The sequence below is a fragment of the Thamnophis sirtalis genome, unplaced genomic scaffold, assembly GCF_051295495.1.
Source record: "Thamnophis sirtalis isolate CommonGarterSnake01/CBP01778 unplaced genomic scaffold, rThaSir2_p1.2 scaffold_10, whole genome shotgun sequence".
Classification (NCBI taxonomy): Eukaryota; Metazoa; Chordata; class Lepidosauria; order Squamata; family Natricidae; genus Thamnophis; species Thamnophis sirtalis.
In genome coordinates, this window is record NW_028261390.1 from 57796673 (window position 1) to 57817425 (window position 20753).

General features: G+C 33.4%; 1 protein-coding gene across 1 annotated transcript in view; it reads right to left on the bottom strand.

The window, feature by feature from the left end:
- FSTL5 (follistatin like 5) overlaps positions 1 to 20753 on the bottom strand; it is a 356407-nt gene that overhangs the window by 261216 nt on the left and 74438 nt on the right. Inside the window, exon 3 of the mRNA XM_087724670.1 lies at positions 7579 to 7612. Coding sequence (XP_087580796.1) covers positions 7579 to 7612 — 34 coding nt within the window. The remainder of the gene's footprint in view (positions 1 to 7578; positions 7613 to 20753) is intronic.

A 20753-nucleotide genomic window follows, 5' to 3' on the forward strand; every position in this document is an offset into this window, starting at 1 on the left:
AAGAAAATAAGTTATTTCATTATTTGAAAAACCTGTAGTTTAATTCTCTCAGTGCTTATTTCTCTTCTCTATTATTTTTATTGCCTTCAAGACTGCAATATTGGCAATATCGGCTACCAAAAACTTTTCTTTACAACCCCCACTCTGTTTATTTCTGCTTATTAATTTTTTAAAACTGTAATAAAATGTGTCAATTTGGCATAAAAATAAATTGCCATGCAAAATAAACTAATTTGGCCAACACAACTTTCTAGACTATGCACTAAAGTCTTCCAGTAGTTTGGTTATTCCTTTCTCTTTTTTTCTCAGATGAATTACTGAAAAATTATTGTTGCAAAATATGTTACAATGTCTACTAGAATTGGGGATCAGAAGGAACGAGAAGGAACAGGCGGGAGGTGGTGATCGCATTGCTGGCCTGCCACTATTTTTGCGGTGGGCTCTTTTTACACAGGAGGGAAGGGCTGGGGATGGAAGCAGTTTGCTTTGCCTACCGCTGTTTTTGCGGCGAGCCGTCTTTTTGCCCCACAAGCTGTACCGGTAGGTGGTACACTGGTAATGGAAGGGACCGGTTGCACGTGCGCTTAAATAGTTGGGGCGGGCTTATTTTCAGAGAAGGGCTTATTATGGCGCATGCTCTGAAAAGCCCAATTGGGCTTATTAGCAGGGCATGTCTTATTTTCAGGGAAACACGGTAGATAACATATTTTATTGTTGAATTGGTGTCACTCTTAATACTTATTTTGCTATTGTTGTTTTCCTAAAAAAATTAATCAGAATTGTCTTTCTATAATTTGAATCTGTTATTACATGCCCTACATTTTAGAATACATGTTTTGACATTTTGAATAATAATCTTAAAATACTTAAATAATGCTATCGTATTGACTCCTAAGTTTTTTTTAAAAAGCTAAGTATTAACATAAACATCAGTTTCTCTTCATTCATCTTTCCTTCTAAAAAGTCTATGTTGATACCTTTAATGCTTTATGTTTTCCTTTTAAAGCATTTATATCTCCTATCTCCTATTTATTGATTAGGTTATTATTTCATTGCACCAGAAAGAACCAACATTATAAATGTATTCATTTACATAATAGCATAATAACGATATTTGCATGCTAAAGCAAAGGAGATATATTTTCTTTAAAAGATCAAATGGTCAGAATTCTCAAATGATTTCTCAAGCATTTCTAAAGAAAAGAAAAATACCACTAAACAATAAAAGGAAAGGACATGAGGTGATTAATTATCTGCTGTGTTTCCTAATTAGCCTAAGCATGTTATACTAGTTGACCTATATCAGGAAACATCATTGAAAGGGCATTATCTTTTCAAACAAAGTTACCTATCTGTAAAGCAAAATTTAAGACTGCTGTTGGAATTGAAATTAAACATAGGTCATTTAAAGGAGTTTTTAAAGCCACTCCGAGCTCCTTCACTTTGATCGTTTATATAGACTCTAAAAATTCTCCATAAACCAGGGCTTATTTCAACAAATTTTCCCTACTTAATAATAATAAGAACCAAAGTTTGGATGTACAGTATAAAGCATTGCGATTAAGCAGTTTTTGTACAATATGAAAAAAATCAATGATTGCCACTTATGTATTTATATATCATTTATGACATAATTTCAGTGATATTAGAGAAATCACTATATTGGACTTTTTAATAGTTGAGTCTCAAAGAAATATTTATTTGGTCCAAAGTATGAGAAATATCTTGACTTGCACCTAAAATCTATAACAATTTTAAGAGACATATAAATGTAAAGGTAAACTTTTGACTCAACGTTAAGACTATTAAAAGGATTGATAAGGAATGAATTGTTTGGAGGAGAGGCTTCACCTATTCCAAGGCTTTTCTGGATGAATGGGCAAAAATTAACTATGCTTCTTTTTATGTATTTTTAAATCTCATTTATTATCTTGGATAATTACTGTCTTATTGAATATTCATTCAATTCTTGTATGCTTTTGGATCTTTTTATATGAAAATTGCTTCAAAATTTAAAGTATTATCTTAATTTTTTAAAAACTTTTGTTGTTTCTTCCTATTATGAATTGTTTCGCCTGTAACTATTTAAACTTTAATGGAACATTTTTTCACTCACTTTTCTTTCTTTCTTTCTTTCTTTCTTTCTTTCTTTCTTTCTTTCTTTCTTTCTTTCTTTCTTTTTAAATGACATCTTATTATGTTTATTTCTTCTGAAATTAATTTATTCTTGCTTGTGGACAAATAGAATAGGAGAACAGGGAGGAGGAAGGACAGATTGATACACCTGCCTCAATTCTCCAGCAAGAAAACAGAGTTATATAATTTATTTTCTTTTGACACTTTCCCCCCTTTCCTTTGCACTTCATAGATTGGGTTTAGTGGGAAAGTTGTCAGGGAAAACATCTTATAGGATTTTGTAGATCAGGGCTCTCGAACCTTGGCAACTTTAAGCCTGGAGGACTTCAACTCCCAGAATTCCCCAAGTGGCTGGGGGATTCTGGGAGTTGAAGTTCTCCAGGCTTAAAGTTGCCAAGGTTGGAGAGCCCTGCTGTAGATGGTTGCAGTGAGGACTATGAAGCCACTACACAGAAAATAGTGGTGTAGTAAGAATACCAAGGATTTTTGGCAACATGATTTGAAATATCTAAATTTGTATCCTTTCCGGTTCAGTCATTCCACTACAGGATGATCTGGTATCAGATCACTTTAAATGCATTAAAAGAAAAAAAAATAGTATACTGTGAGGATATAGTATTGATTTCCAGATATCAAACAAAATCTGTTTAACATCTTGTCACAATTTTGGAGCAAATTAAAAGAAATATTGAGTATTATGTATACTCCAGATTAAATGGCTAAAAAGGCATGCATTATTTCTCTTGCAGGAACAATATGCTCTATCTAGCTCTGAAAGGAATTGACTAAAATGAGACAATTTCAAAATATTTCCTTAAAAAATAAAAATGAAATTAGAGTAGGAGGTAGCAACACTTAAACAAAATTTGAAAGTATAATTAAAACATGGCAGACAAGAACCAAATATATAACTCTAATTTATATATAATATTAAAAATCTATAAAATTATACTCTGTACTGAGACAAGTAATTCTAATATCTTAACAGAAAATAGAAGATATATTTAGAATTTAGGAATTTAAAATGAACCAAACTGTGACTGAAACTTCCTTGTAAGGTAATATTGTCACAAATCAAAGAATTATTTCTGAAAATTATTGCTAGCATAATACTGTAGTTTGGCAACCACACATTGTCAATTAGTTAATGTAAGATTCATTCAGTTTTGTAAATCAAAAACAAAACAAATAATGAGAAAAATTATAAAAATGTAAAATATTTTTGTTATAAAAATATATAAGCCAATATTTTGAGGTGGTATGTGTAAAGAATTTGTATGCTATGTGATTAATGTTTTTTTTTAAAAAATAGGTGCAATTGTCTTAGTTTCTTCTGCATTTTTTTTGTAATGATTGACACTGATGAACAGCTTCTGCATACTTAAAATTACCACCAATATTTTAGGATTAAGAGTCCATTCAGATCCATTTCATTATTTCTTTAAAAGCAGCAGTTATTCTTCCCATTCCTCCTCCTACTAATCAACTTTTGTCATCTCTTTTAAGAAGAGAGCTGGCTCTTTATCTTAGTTCTATACAGATACTTCATATGGTTTTCAATCACATGAATGACAGGTATATAGAAAGTAATTCCCAGATGGCATCTTCCTTATTGCTGGTAGATTCAGGTCAGTGAAGGGACAGATGTTCGTTAATGAAATTTGAAAATGAAAGCAATAGATTCATAATAACATAGAGCCGCAGTGGTTAAATGCAGCACTGCAGGCTACTTCAGCTGACTGCAGTTCTGCAGTTCGGCTCTTCAAATCTCACCGGCTCAGGGTTGACTCAGCCTTCCATCCTTCCGAGGTGGGTAAAATGAGGACCCGGATTGTTGTTGGGGGCAATATGCTGACTCTGTAAACTGCTTATAGAGGGTAGAAAGCCCTATGAAGCGGTATATAAGTCTAACTGCTATTGCTATTGCATTTTTAAATAGTTCATTGCATTTTGATTGATCAATTTAAGTATACAACAAAAGGCATTTAACAATTAAGATGGTCATCTATCTATCTATATAAAGAAGGATGGATGTATGTATGTATGTATGTATGTATGTATGTATGTATGTATGTTCCAGCATAAGTCTGGAACACCTGCCCCATTAAGTAGAGCAAGTGTGGCATCCTAGGGTGACAATTGTTTGTGGTGTCAATTCCTTTGCAGTTCATCTGGAAAGCCAGCCATGATGTTCACCCTCCAGTGGACCAATGGGGAAGCACCTGATGGATTCGCGATAAAGTGCCAGGATCATAGTGGGAAAGAGGAGTGCATGGGAGCGGGAAGGGAAAGGGCAGGAATGATGGGCATGGGAGCAGGGGAAGAAAGGCCTGTCTCAAAGGCTCCCTGTCAGACAAACACTTCAAATATATAAACACCTGAGCAACGTTGTATTATCAGCTAATAGTATAATGAAAAAGGAATCAATAGTCAACTGTTCTACTTTGCTTTGCCTGTGGATAGCAGAGAATACATAAATCAATACTTTTAGGTTCTAAAATTAAGGTTTGGAATCATAGTATTCATAAGACTGTATTTTACTCTGAATACACATGTCCGTGTGCACAGCCTATCAATATCAATGCTTGGGGGAAATGTGGATTCATATATACACATACAAACACACATCATTACTTCATAAAGTATTAACACTCTTCCTTCATGGACAGGAAAATCTTCCTTCCTTTGTTTCAAACATGTCTATCAAAGCATCAAGATTATTTAATTTACAAATAGACAAAGAAAAAAAGACATTGGTAAGAGAAAAGGACACAAACATGTTTAGAATAACTGACTCCTTGTGAACAATAAGCTAACAAATCTAAGTAAGGTTTGTCCTTTTGGTAAAGAAATTGTAAAACCTTTACAAACTGATTGACACAATATATTTTCAAAGCCTAAGAAATCCTAATATTTAGACAGTTCTAGATATCTAATCAGATGCATGCTGTTGTATATGAATTTTGAGTTTACGTTGGGAATAAATTGTTTACAATTTTTAAAGAAAAAAAAAAACCAGAATAAATATATAGCTAGAATTTTGTTTCTGAATAATAACCTCATTGGGAGTTGCTCATGAGTTTTGTATATTCCCCAAACTGCCATATGTCTAAAGTTTTGGCAGCTGACTGGGACAAAGATAAGGAAAGCAAATAAGTCCCGAACATATCATTCATTATGAACTATTCTCTTCCAGGAGAAATAATAAATTGCAATGATAAATTGTAAATAATAAATTGCTATGTACAATAAAAAAATATAGTATAAAAACTCATTTATTGCATAAGCCACATAGAAAAGAAAAATTGCTTGTAGGTATTCTTATTCATATAGACAGGAATTTAAGATGTTATTTCTTTTTTTTTAATGTCTGTATTTGTTAAATCCAAGTATTTTACATTTGAGATTTCTATAAACTTTATTGATACCAGGCCTCTATCCAATTCTGCCGGTTAATGTTAGAGTCAAAAATATTTCATTTTTTTGTGCGGCATATTCTCCACAGTTCAGATGTTATATATATATATATATAGTCATAACCTGCTTTTTATGCAAATCATTGCATAAAAATTCCTTGTAGGTATCAGTTTCCTGTAAGCATATGTGTGGCATGAGTTTCCCACTCAATGACTTATGAACTTTACATTTCCATAAAGATGAAAACACTGAATTTTGCTACCCAAATTTTTTTGCTACCTACCACAAGGTGAGTGTATTAATTTAAAAATTAATTCTTTGGTTTTTAAAGGGACTTTACTTGACATATTGAAATAAAGAAAATCTACTTGGTCGGTCTTCAACAATCATATCATCGGTCCTGTTTAGTTTTTCACAAATAGTTCAGCAGAAAATTATTATTAATTGGGGAGGGCTTCTCAAATACATTAATTGGCTTCACATTAATTGAGTAGGATTTCTCCCTTATTGCTAATGTATACCACATGTGTTCAAGCGCTCCTATGAGGTACAATCAAATGTACAATCAATGTACAACACAAATACAAATGTACAATACAATGTACAATCAAACTGCCATTATTATAGGGAAGGATGAACTTTCTTGGCAAATCCTAAGAATGTAATTATTAAATGCATACAGAAATGAACAAGAACAAAAAAAATGAAAGTATACTAATCTGTAATATCATGTATTCATCCACCTATATTTTGCTAGATTCCTGAGGTTGGTTTTCTTCTTGCAATTGTTTTATTGTTGATATGGAAATGGAGGTTTGTTACCTGTTTATACAAGTGACTTAGTCTACTAGCTTGATTCAAAATGTGAATAATTTCACCTGGATACTACACATTTTAGAAATTAGGTCTAGAAATGCAAGATGATTCATAAAAGCTTATACTTTGACAAATTACCATCAATAAACATGTAGAAATAAATTTCATTTATAAATCATTCAAAAGGTACATAATTAAAACAAAGGGAAAACAGCCACGATAACTTCATCCCTTATTACACACACACAAAACCAAACCTAAATAAAGTGATATAAATCAAATAAGCAACAATACCCTGCTGGTAGGAATAAGCTACTATTTATAAACAGCCAAGAAGTGTTGATGGTTTTTTTACACTGGCAGTAAAATCTCTGTAAGAAAAAATGCAGACAACTCAAAAGTCCATAATACAGTTCTAAACTGCATATTTAGTATCTTTCATCATTGCAATACACCATCTTCTGTTTTGGGTGACAAAATATTTTATCTACATTAAAGGTACTATAGTCAGGCTGCAAAAATCCAGTTGGCCACTAGAAGACAGCAAAGATATAGAAAACTCTACTATGAGTGCCTACAGCTAATAAGTAAGCATAGTATACTAATTCGAATTAATCAGATGGATATCATGAGAAATCAATACAAACATCTTATATACTTGATTTTATGGAACACTTATTTCACCATATCATTTTAAAACAAGTATTGCTAAACTAAACCTCTTTAATCTCCTGATTGCTATTTTTCTTGTATATAATGTGTATAATATCTTCATACATGTATGGAATTTAATATCTATGTTTCTTTTTATTTGAGGCACATTTGGAAAACAGATTATGAAATAATGCTACATTATTTCACATAGATATGAAGAGATCCAGGCTGAATAGGGTTGGCATAAGAGACATAGCCAGAGTCAATACTATTTGGAGCAGTCTTTATGCATCTAAGTTATGAATAAAAAGAAAGAATAAACTCAACTTACATATACATACAAAATGCAACATGAAAGAATAATTTTTTTAAAAAAATAATTCCCTAAAAACATTTTTGGTATCTTTAGGATTTTATGTATTTCTAAGTAAAACTTACACTATTTAAAGTACTTAAAATGTAATAAGTGTAAGATTTATCTTTTATTCATACTGATTTGAAAGGGACAGAAAACAAACAAGTATACGCTTTAATCCAGTTAATGATGAACAGTACCTTTATTTCTTGAATGTTCTGTATTCCTTTCCTGCTGAAATTGAAAACAAACAGAAAAGCAATAATTACTTCATTTATACGGTTTATAAATAAATAAAGTTGATAAACATGCATTTAAAAATTGTGTTATTAATTTTTCTGAACTCATCACGATTAGTTCACTTAAACAATATGTAAAAAACTTTTGTACTGACCTAGTATAATCCATTTCCACTAGAGTTGTTTGAATACTTTCTTGGAGTGGGCCATCTTAGTCTATGGTAGTAAAAATACTATGGTAATATTTTTTCAATTAATAGATTTTTTTTTAAAGGTATGAAATTTCATGAGCAATTGATGAAGTTGTCAGCCCTGGAAACCATCTTTTTTGTTGGAGGTTCAGGGCTGCTACATTTAATGCCTGGGAAAACGGGAGGGGGGGATAACAAGGAATGATAGAGGATTAGCCATAACAACATTCCTTTCTCTGGGAGTCAAGGGCATTCGGCCTGCACCTGGATGGGAGTGACTGAGAGTTGTCTCAAGTTGGGATGGTGAATTGATTGGCCCATGTGATGGACTTGTGGATGCAAGGAATGGATTTTTGACTTTCTTTTGGGTGGGGAAAACCCAGAACTCTCAGATTCGGGTTTTTCCAGATGTGCCAATATGACATCTCTAATAAAATGGAACTTTGGGGAACTTCAAGCCTCGGAGTCTTCTTTCATTAGAGGTGTTATTTGGAATCCTGACAGCTGCAATTCACCAAAATGTGTGTCTTTTTGTAAAAGTGATTTTTTTAAAAAAGAAATGTAATAAGGTTGAATCAATAAATGAATGAACCTCAAGCATTTTTAAAGCAACTATTCTAAAGCACGTTTACTGAAAATAAATCTCATTGAAGCCCATCTGATTTACTTTTGAAAAATAATGTAAAATATTTATATATAGTTTTATGTATTTCAATTCTGGTTCAAAATGCTAAAGAACTGGGATATATATACAGTGTGCATTGCTAAGGCCAAGAGAGCCTTTTATTCTTTCTCTTGAATTTCCCATACAATGATATTTCCAACTATTTGAAAAACTCTCTCATCTCTGGCTAAATTCTGAAATGTAATTTATAAAATGAATCTGACTGAAAAGCAAAGAAAACTAAATTTATCAGTTCAGTATCTATACAATTAAAACATGCATTTTCAGAAATACCTAATGTAATAATGAAAAACTAAACTATACTCAGAGTTTGTGTGTGTGTGTGTGTGTGTGTGTGTGTGTGTATGTATGTATGTATATATATATATATATATATATATATATATATATATATATATATATATATATATATATATATATATATATATATATATACATACATATACACACACACACACACACACACACACACACACACACACACACAATACAAATGTAACAAGGCAACATAAAAAAAATGGATTTCTTCCTGGATGGCTCCCAGAATGAGCTGATAGACAGAAAAGGGAAGCAGTATGCTCCCGCCCATATTTGGGCATACCAGGGGTTTGTTACACTGTTTGTGTGTGTGTGTGTGTGTGTGTGCGCGCGCGCTTGTGTGTGTATGTAGGGTGTAGGTATGCTGGTCTTGTTGTATTCTGGTGTTTTCCCAACAAGACCAGCATATATACCATTTGGTAATGAATACCTTACAGCCCTTTTCTCTCATTAACTAGTTGGTTTCATGTAGTATTTACAAAATATATTATATACAAAACAACTTTGCCTGGTCACACTTTTGTTTTCTGCCTTGCCAACTCTATGTGTACATAATGAAAACACAGACTATAGGATTGGCAGTACTTGAGTGATCTGGGACTTTTGTCAGCATTCTCTAGGAAAAATATTATATAAGAACTATTGTATCAGTTTGACTAAGATCTCTAAAAACCACACATTGGGTCTATCCTGGATCTATTTTTTAACTCTTCCATAATTCATATTATTGAACTTCAAAAGAAACCACTAAAATGAGAAGCAATTTACCATGAATTTTCAGAGTAAGCCAATGCAAAATAAGTATTGGAACGACTTCTAAAATGTCACACATATGCTCAACCTGAAACCTTATTCATAAAATAATAGATCTCCCCAAATGTATAGTATGTATTTAGTTCCATTTATTATGGTCTTTGCCTCCAGTCTAACTCTCTCTGTATTTCAACACCTCACAATAGTCACACATGTTTATCTCTGGGATAATATGCTACCATTAATGAATTGTAGTTTGCTATAATATTCAAATCCAGTCACTGTTTTCCAGAAAAACTAAATAAACTTGCAAATTGTAAAGATAAAGATCCATCATTCACATGCACCAATAGGATTTTTAATTATTATAAATATTTTGGAAAAATATTTCAAGTACTGGCATATGTATTTATTTAATGAGACTATGCTTTGCTCAACCTCTTTTAATTAGCTATCAGTCTCTGAAGAGTAAAAAGTGGTCATATGAGCAAGATCTTTCTTGATTGCGACACAGAGGATTTAGAAAGCAATTGCTTTCTGAATCCTTCGTGCTGCAATCAAGAAAGATCTTGTTTATATGAACACCCATGGGAGTTCATTGTTGCTCGTTATTTTAATTTTTAACCTAAACTAATTGGGTCTGTGGTTTACTAAAGGGTCTTATGTACATTTTAAAGTTTCATCAATGACAGAGATCTGATCTTCTATTTTGCTGGTTACTGTTAGAGCCAGCAGTAAACATTTGAACCAATATTATCATTCAAAGCTTTCTTTTCATTTAGTATTTCATTGTTCTAAATAACATTATTAAATGTTTATCTTATAGATGCATATTTTAAATTTCACTGATGTTAGAACTGTGATCCTCTGTTAAAGCTACAGTAAAATCTCACTAGCCTGATTTGTTAGAAGTCGAAAGATGTCGTTAACAGAAAATTATTCGGTGATATTTTCATTTAGTATTTTCTTTTGAATATTTTTATTGAAAGCTATCCCTGATCCTTGACAATATATTTCATTTTTTTAAAAAAAAATCTAAATGAATGAAAGTTCAACAGAAAAGTTGATTAACTATTCAAAAGGCATGCAAAGTACACTGATTAATCTTACATGCCATCTATGTTACCATGCCCTTATCATAGAGTAAAGCTAAAGTTAACAACTCATTTGTTCATTCATTTCCATTTCTCTATGACATGCATCTTATTAGTATCCAAGCAACCATGACAGTATTATATCTCATTGAAACATCAACTGACATCATATTGCATTCTTCAAGTTTAATTTCTAGACATATTTTACTTTGATAGACAAACTAATTCTATAAAAATTATGTTATGTTATTGTTATGAGAATTTGGAAGTACATATGTAAGTTACGAGAACCTTTGAATTATTCCCTTGGTACCCAGCAATTTACGTAAACACATATACTGTCATTCTGTATAATACTCTGTGCCTTCACTAGAAGCAAATGCTATTGATATGCCACTGGCATTCAGAATAGTAATACAAAAATCAGTCAGCTTAACATCTGCAACACAGCATATGATTTCAGTTCTGCGTTTTGAAAAGAAGTTGATTATTATGATTGTAAATAAAACTAGCAATTACACTGCTTCCAATGGGTTTTTTTTAGTGCTTTAATGTTATTTTATGTTCCAACTTTGAGCTTATTGTAAAAGAAAGAACTAGATGTTTAAAATAAATCAATAGATATTTTATACAAAAACTAGTCTGAGGTTCGAGAATATCCAGCCATTCTTTTCAACCTCTTATCTGATTTAGTGTTTGTTATTAGTTTTTTTTTTCAATAGCAAGCTTACCATAAAGGTTTTTGACTGTTGTTCCATGCATTTGTAATGGCAATAAAGTAACACAAAACATCCCTATAGTGCATAAATATGTACTATAGGAATATCTTATGGCAACAAAAATATAAAATGGTATAAAATGTCAGGAAGAATTTGCTTACCAGTAAATCTTTTCTGACTACAAATGTTATTAAAAGGCACACAAACTTTCAATAAAGTTTGTCAGTTGAGAAAGTTCTTAGTATATGGATTTTGCTAATATTTGACATGGCTATCCTCCAACTATAACAAAAAAATCCTTTTCTAAAGGATTATGCCACCTTTTTTTTTCCTACTCATTCGGCAAGGGATAAAATAGGCTGCAAACATGTGTGGTATGCAACATGCCAGCAATCTAGCTAGCTATAAGTAATGATTTAAAAACACCACAAACTGTCTAACTATACATCATACAGTGCTGAAGTTCACACTAGGCTAAACCATTTTTTACTTTAACAGTCCCTAGGCATATACATTGCACAAAGTCATAATGGTTTGGTTTTGGGTTATACACAACAGGCTTACAAATCATGATGTATTTATTTGTTTTGTATTTCTGAATACAATGCTTGCATTTTATTCAAAATCTATGGTAAAACAGTTAATTACTTAGCAAAATTCATGAAGTTGTGGTATATTACATAATGAATCTTTCCACTCTGCACAATGTATGGATACATTTCAATTATGGCTAGGTTATAATTGTTATTACAGCTATGGCATCATTAAAAAATAAATACAAATCATAGTTAACTCTTCTGGATAAGCTCAGCCAAATCAGGTATAAGTCTTCTTTTTTTTAACCCAAAATGTTGGGTTTATAAATAAATCAAAATCAATATTATGCTACGTGAATCAAATCAGTTAGAAATATAAAAAAGACACTACTTTTCACTTGAATAGTTACACCATGATTTACAATCTAGAATCTTTTCTACTATATTGAAGTACTTCTGTATAACCTACTTGTGTAGATTGGCATATAAAACACAGCTGTAAAATAATTCAATAATGGGAAAAGCTGTTTCTCCTAGATGTCCATCAGACAGACAGATAGACAGACAGACAGTACCTGTCTGAAGGGGAACAGGGAATCCAATCCACAGTTCACAAACAAGTCATTTACTCATATTTACTCACAAATGAGCTTGCAAATATCTTGAGGAAACAGTTTTAATCCTTGGTTCAGATATTTTTATTCGATATTTATTTTTAATAAAAAATATATAAATGCAAAGAAAAATGAAGATAATGATAAAATAAGGGAGGGAAGCAGGAGGTATAAAGTAAAGTGGGAAACTTCTCTTTTCATATCACGGAGAATCAGTATCAGACCAAAAATTGGGAGGTACCATCAAAGTTGCCACTTCCACCAGAAATCCTTCACAGTTTTCATCTTTGAACTTGATAGACATATCAAAAGACCTTAGCTGTTTGTAGTTCTATTGATCATTATAAGATCACTATAGTGAGAAGTTTATAACTATAAAGAGCAGAAAATAAATCAGGAGATTATTCAATTGGCATCTACCTACTGATCAGCCTTAATCTTTTTTCCTCTCATATTAAAGCTAATAATAATTTACTTTCATTGTGGAATTTACTAAGCAGTTTTTTTTCAGTTAGCTGCACAATATATATATTTGCATTATAAATATCTAATCAGGATTGAAAAGTGTGTAGCTTTAGATGTGGCTAAGCTATAATTCCCAGCAGCCCATGAGCAATTATAAGAGATGGAAGGTGGGTGGGGAAGGAGTTAGATTTCATTCTGTCTCTATTTTATTAAAATATGATTTTCCAATCACACTTGATGATACTATTGATCCTAGTGGGTAGTTTGTAGGACAAACAAACAGCCTTTCTCATTTCACACTTTTAATTACTGTAAAGACTCTGATTAACATTAGGTTAAATTCTCCAAGACTTTCTTCAAGATTTTCTGGTTATTGTCCAAATAAATTTAGGGCAAAAAATAGGAATAATTGCTTTAAGTCATTCTGAGTTTCACAGAAAATTAAACTTGATGTTTTCCCACTTTCATGATATTTCAGAAATCAAAAAAGGGGTAAGAAAAACAATCTTTTTTTCCACACTGCTCTTTTTTTGCTTTTTGGTTTTTAGAAAAGTTGATGATATAGCAAAGAGAAATCTTTCTCTAACATTCCAAAAACAAAAACAAAAGAAAAAAAACATTTATTTAACCACAGCTAATTTAACCATGTTTTCTGAATAGTTGCTTATTCTGATTGCATACAATACACTAAGTCATTAACTAACCACATAGGCTATGTTCACATAAGAAATTACAATAAAATGTAGTTAGGTAGGCTTATGGCTCAGTGTATCATACAGATACACACAATATCAGAAGACCAAAGCTGTCAGTGCCACACAATTCTTCCCACAGATGACATTAATTATTTTGTACTATTTCTTCTTTCTTCTCCTTCTAACAAAATGTATTTTCAAACATAAACTCTTTGAAATAATTTTCACAACAATTTATAGCATTTAAGTTATAATTACTGAATTTTAATCAATCTAACCACAAGCAAATTGCAAGAGTGTCACATTGGATTTTTTTCCCTGAAGAACCTCTTCCTCTTTTTAAAATTTTTTTTGCCTGTTGTATAGTTATTAGACACAGACTTTATAACATAAGGAGGTGTTGATCATCTTGCATCATCAGAGTTAATTGATGGTTCAGGGCAGTGGTGGGTTTCAAAAATTTTTAGAACCTCTTCTGTAGGTGTGGCCTGCTTCGTGGGAGTGGCTTGCTGGCCATTGATTGGGTGGGAGTGGCTTGCCAGCCATGTGACCAAGTGGGAGTGGCTTGGCAGTTATGTGACAGGGTGGGCGTGGCCAACTTGTAAACAACGTTCTTGCTTAGCAACCAAAATGTTGGCTCAGAAACTCTGGCATTTGAAGCACACAAGTCTTAAAGCTGTCAAGTTACAAGACCCTTGCACCCCTAACCCTTTAGAAAAAAAACCCACAGGGATGTTCAAACTTGACAGCTTTAAGACTTTAAGATTTAGATAGGACTCTTAGAGGTGGACGGGGCGATTGGTGAGCCAGCCAATCAGTGAACGGTGGGCGGAGCAAGCGTGGTGGGGACAGGTGGGGGAAGGAAGCTGGAACCGGTTCTAAATGGCACGGTAGAGTTATGGAACCTCTTCTATTGAAGAGGTTAGAACTGGCAGGAACCCACCCCTGGTTCAGGGTAATGTTGATGATATCAGAAATGATTCCCTCAAACCTCCAATCCAGTCTAATATTACAGCTCTTTAATTTCTGTTTAGGTCTAAAGAATATATTCAGATATTTCATACTGGTATATTTTTTGTTAGAGTCACTTTAGTTAAGTCCTACTGAGACTCTAAACCAGTGGAACAATGCAGATGGATTATACTCCATTGCCAATCAAACTCTGTTTAATGTTTAAACTAAGTCTGTCCAATTTAATATAGTAGATTTTCTTAGTCACTCAGCATAGCAAAATTAATTAGGTTTCACACTGTAAGCGAAACAATATTCTACGAGAAAATTGAATTGTCTTATTGTGTTATATTCTATGGATTTAATTTATAAAAATAAGATATAAACATTTCTAAAGACATTAAGTGTATTTATTATTTACTTATGGATATTTCTAGCTCCTGTTCATTATGAATATAGGGAAGAAAGACGTTACCATGGGATATGAACCAATGTATTGTAATTTCTTGCAATGCTTTATGATCATAATAATATGATTTATAATATTTATATCTATAGTTTATTGTACAAAGAATGGAAATTATACAATAGAATAATAGAACAAGAGAGTTGGAAGGGACCTTGGAAAGCTTTTAGTTCAATCTCCTCCTCAGGCAGGAAGTGATTTGTTAATTCAGGCACATGGCATATCTTAGTTCTCTCTGTGTGTGTGTGTGTGTGTGTGTGTGTGTGTGTGTGTGTGTTTATATGGTGTGTGTGTGTGTGTGTGTGTATGTGTCTGTCTGTCTGTGTCTGTGTCTGTGTGTGTGTGTGACTGTGTGTGTGTGTGTGTGTGTGTGTGTCAGGGGTTGGTTCCTGCCAGTTCTAACCTCTTCTATAGAAGAGATTCCACAAATCTACAGTGCCATTTAGAACCGGTTCCAGCTCCCTCCCCCTGCCCATCCGCACATCATCAAGATGAAGAGTGAGAGGAGGAATTCTGGGAGTTGAAGTCAATAAGTCTTAAAGCTGTCAAGTTTGAACAGTCCTGGGTTTTTTTTCTAAGGGGTTAGGGGTGCAAGGGTCTTGTAACTTGACTGCTTTAAGACTTGCATGCTTCAAATGCCAGATTTTCCCACCCAGTCACATGGCCGGCAAGCCACTCCCACAAAGCAGGCCACACCTACAGAAGAGGTTCTAAAAAAATTTGAAACCCACCACTGATGTGTGTGTGTGTGTGTGTGTGTGTGTGTGTATAACATTACTTGTATATCTATCTATATCATCTATATCTATCAATCTGCTTGTCCCTTTGTCTTCTATATATATAATATTTATTGTCATTGTACTTAAATACAATGAAATTGGTTCTATCATGCTCAGTCAAACTACTGCAGGATGTAGGCCTCTTCAAAGAAGATTATTGACCACAATCTAACCTGCCGGTGCAGTCTATGTTGATAGACCTTTTCAATATCTTAGTCTAGGAATGAGAGAGCAATAAAGGGTCAAAGTCATAGTCAGGCTACAAATGACTAGAACCTGAATATACCTTTCTAGCACTATATCACACTCGTTCTTATATGACCATATATCCATGATATATCTATCTTTAAAAAACAAACAAACCAGAAATTGCTATTATTTCCTGAAGCTCAAGAATTAGCACAATTAATTTAAGTGTCTTAAACAATTTAGAATTCTGAGTAACAGTCACATTATTATCAAAGGAATTGCACCATGTTACATCATGTTTGTGTTTCATCATCCTATGTCAGAACAAAGGAGTGAGAAATAGCAATTCACAGCGTATTAAAATTGAAAAAGGGACCTTTTGTTCATCAGTGGGCTGCATTCAATGCCCTGTCAGTGAAAAGGGTAAATATTTTTTACAAGCTATATGATGAAAAAAGATTCTGGGTGGCTGACCACACAAATTACTATTTTGGTTTATTCCGAACTTTGGGTGACTTGCAATATATTTAACCCAGCACTAAAATAATAGAATGAAATTAAATGCATTTTAGTGCTTTAACAGAAGTAAGAAATATAATTCATTGTATAGAAGTTACAATCCAAAGCACAATTATTTGGAAATAAGTTACATTAAATTTGAGGAAATCACTTCCATGGATTAGGGCCATGCTAGCAGACTTCATATAAAGATGCTTTCTATGTATTTTAGGATGGCTCATAAATATTACTTCATTGTGCAACACTTTACAAGAATAATAGAACAGGCATGGCTTAACTTGCTTTTTTAATATATGCAACCTCTTGGCGTAAAAATATTACATTTCAAGGGATATTTCACAGTGATTAAATACACTTTCTCTTGTAGAAAATAGCTGCTTTGAAGGCGTTCTTATATTGTCAATAAACATTTGAACAATTCTTCTTAGCTTCTTGGAATAAACAATGTCTTTGTTTAAATTCAGAATTGTCCTATGTATATTACGTTGACATATTGTCTCTTAAAATCTAATTTATTCATATCTTTTCTTGAAGGAAAGAATGATAGAATCTACATAATGCTAACAGCATAATAATTAGGACACCATGAAATGCACATGATTTATTAGAGTGTTACTAACATAAATAATTGGTTAAAATGAACTTAGTGAGAGAAGATAATACACTTATTTGGTTGATTAATATAATTTTGATAATGAAAACCTGTTGTCAATCATGTGCAATAGTTATAAAGCAAAAAAAATAATCATGAAATCTTAAATTTTATTATTTTTAACTAGAATTTATATCACTAACTTTATAACAAAAATGCACCAAATTTTAACCTAGTTCTGAAAGTAATATGTAAGAAATGTCATTGGTTAAGGATATATGATAATTTTTATATAAGTGCATTTAATTTTCTTCATTGGCATTCAAAACACTGCAGTATAAATTTTTTATAGGTCAATACCTAGTTCATCAATACTACTGTGATGTAGCTAATTATAAACACATTACTTACACCATATGTTATAATTAAAAATGAAGCTGAAATATACATCAGCATAACCTAGGTTTTCTTACCATGGTAAAGACAAATGCAAATGGAAATTAATTGAAAGAGGAAGAAGATCCAATCAGATTACATTAAAATCAATTCTTAATGCTAGTGAATTAGTGAAGCAATGTGAACAGTGGATATATGATTAATAATAAACACTTTTTCAACTAAGCTTTCAAGCCTCTATTTATCTTATATCATGTAATACAAATTCTGCATATGGATTGTAATAACTACATATCATATGTGTAACTAGGGCATGATGAAACTTTGGAAACTGTTGTGTTTTCAATAATATGTCACCTTCATCTCAACCCCAGCCCAGTTTGAAAGTAGTATGTATTTGTCTTTAGTTGTTCAAGTTCTTTCTGTGATGAATTATATACAACATCTAATTACATACAACACCTCCTTGATAATACTGTTAATGGCACAGAGGCTGAAATTTCCTAACTCATATTGCTAAGCATTACCTTGCTGGTTGGTGGCACTGCCCTCCATAATCATTTTGGCTTGAGCTGAATGAAAGACCAGATGCTTAGTTTGCACAGGCACAGATGTGAAGAATAGGAAAAGGAGCCTCAGAAGGCTTTCTGAATTAATAAGAAAGCTCCACTGAGTGTGTATAAGATTTCATGTTTCACATGAGAAGGATATTTAGCCCTCTGGACCAGGATCACTGCTGAAACTTTTTCTCCATAGATTTTTTTTTTTAAAAAAAACTTGCTCTTGACATTAACTTATTTGGAAGGCATTGTTCAAAGTTCTATTCCCAGTAAACAATTGGAATCAAACAGGCTGATTTTCAGTTGGTGAAGATTGTTTCTCTATGGTTGTTATTTATTCATTTCCTTCATGGTATTGGACCTGGGTACTTGAGAGACCGCCTGCTGCCAATTACCTCCAATAGACCGATCAGGTCCCACAGATTAGGCCTCCTCCGAATTCCATCCGCCGGTCAATGCCGACTGGCGACTACCCGGAGGAGAGCCTTCTCTGTGACTGCTCCGACCCTCTAGAACGAGCTCCCCGTGGAGATTCGAACCCTCACCACCCTCCAGGCCTTCCGCAAAGCCCTTAAAACCTGGCTGTTCCGACAGGCCTGGGGCTAAAGAGTTTTTGCCCCCCTTCTCGAATGGTATGGTTGCTGTGTGTTTTTAAATTTTGTATTGTTATGTCTCGTCTTTTTTATCCCCCTGTCTGTACCTCCTTCCCTGATTGAATTGTGAGCCGCCCTGAGTCCCCTTCGGGGAAAAGGGCGGCATATAAATGTAATAAATCAATCAATCAATCAAATCAATTGTTTCTCTATGGTTGTTATTTATTCATTTCCAGGGGCTATAACTGTTAACAGTCTGGGATGAGCTATTTGTCTCTTTCAGGAATAATGGTACAACAACAACATCAAAGACTGCACCGTTTCTCCTTTTTCTCTTAAGCAATGGGTCTACATTTCCAAAATAACTGGGGCATTTTTAAAAGTAATTTTCCAAAGATTTTCTCATCACCATTTGGCACTCATTCTTAATCAAGGCTTACAAAGTGTTTTCTCTCTTTCTCTTTCACACCACAGATTTGAACATTATTTTGAAACAAGGGATTAGTGATACTAATATGTTACAGCATTCTAGAAAATATCTAGTTTAAAACTTTTGAACACACCTGTACAAACAGTTATGCAAAATCAGTGCAAGTTTAAATAATTGCTAATTCCACCAGTCTAGCCACCTACTAAAACTCATTGTCTCCTTCCCATTTCCAGCATCACCTTCAGAAGAATGCTTGGATACTTTTTCTTCCCAGCTATTGATGTCTGGTGAAATGGTAAATAAAAGTAAGAATTTGCCTGTTATTTTCCTTAAATGATTCCACATTAAAAATGTTAGGTTAGCAACGTTCCTAATCTAATCACTGAAGTAAAAGAGGGTCAGCATTGAGGACAGTGGAAAGTATGTTTCTGCTATTTCAAGGACTGCAGGAAAGCACTTTGAAGAAAAGGCCAACATTTTACCAGATCCATGTTGATATTTTCCCCATTCCTCTTGATACTTTTCTACCAGAAGGCTATTACCTCACCTAGTTCACATGGCACCTATTGTAACTATTATTCATCCTTAACCTCATTATTAAAAATATAATCTTCACAAGAGCCTAATACAAATTCTTAAGAAGACTTTGATAGTATAAATAAGAGACCTGGATACTTGAGAGACCGCCTCCTGCCAATTACCTCCCTGAGGCCTATAAGATCGCACAGATTAGGCCTCCTCCGGATTCCATCTGCCGGTCAATGTCGGCTGGCGACCTCCTGGGGGAGGGCCTTCTCTGTTGCTGCCCCGGCCCTATGGAACGATCTCCCCATGGAGATCCGGACCCTTTCTACCCTTCCGGCCTTCTGCAAAGCGACCAAGACCTGGCTGTTCCGGCAGGCCTGGGGCTGTTGACTTTGTCCAGCCCCATCCTAAGTTGTGAATGTTGTGGATCTTTTAATGTTGTCTTGTTTTTGTATGTCCTTCCCTTCCCCTTTTTTACTTGTAAGCCGCCCTGAGTCTCTTTGAGAGTGGGTGGCATACAAATTAATTAAATAATAAAAAAATAATAAGAAGAAGAAAGTATGAAAAATTGCTAAGAGTCTAGACATCTGTACAGATAATCCGCAATTTACAAGCACAATTGAGCCCAAACACTTATCTTGCCACAGTTGTTAAATGAATCACTGCAGTTGTTAAGTTAATAAAACAGTTGTTAAGTGAATTTGGCGTCCCCAATGTCTTTGCTTGTCAGAAGGTCACAAAATGTGATCACATGACCCAAGGACATTGCAGCAATCATAAATATGAGTCTGCCAAACATCTGGATTTTAATCACATGACCACGGGGATGCTGCAATGGTTGTCAGTGTGAAAAACTATCGTAGTCATTTTTTTCACTGCCATTGTAATTTTGAATGGTCAGTAAGTGAACTGTTGTAAGTTGAAGACTATCTGTATCCTACTCAATTTCCTTCTGAGCCTATGTCAAGAACAAAGTAGTTGCTCGAAAGAACTCTGTGCCTGGATAATAAAGTCATCATTTTCCACTTTTCTTTTCAGTAGGTTTAAATATGTGTGTGTTTGTGTG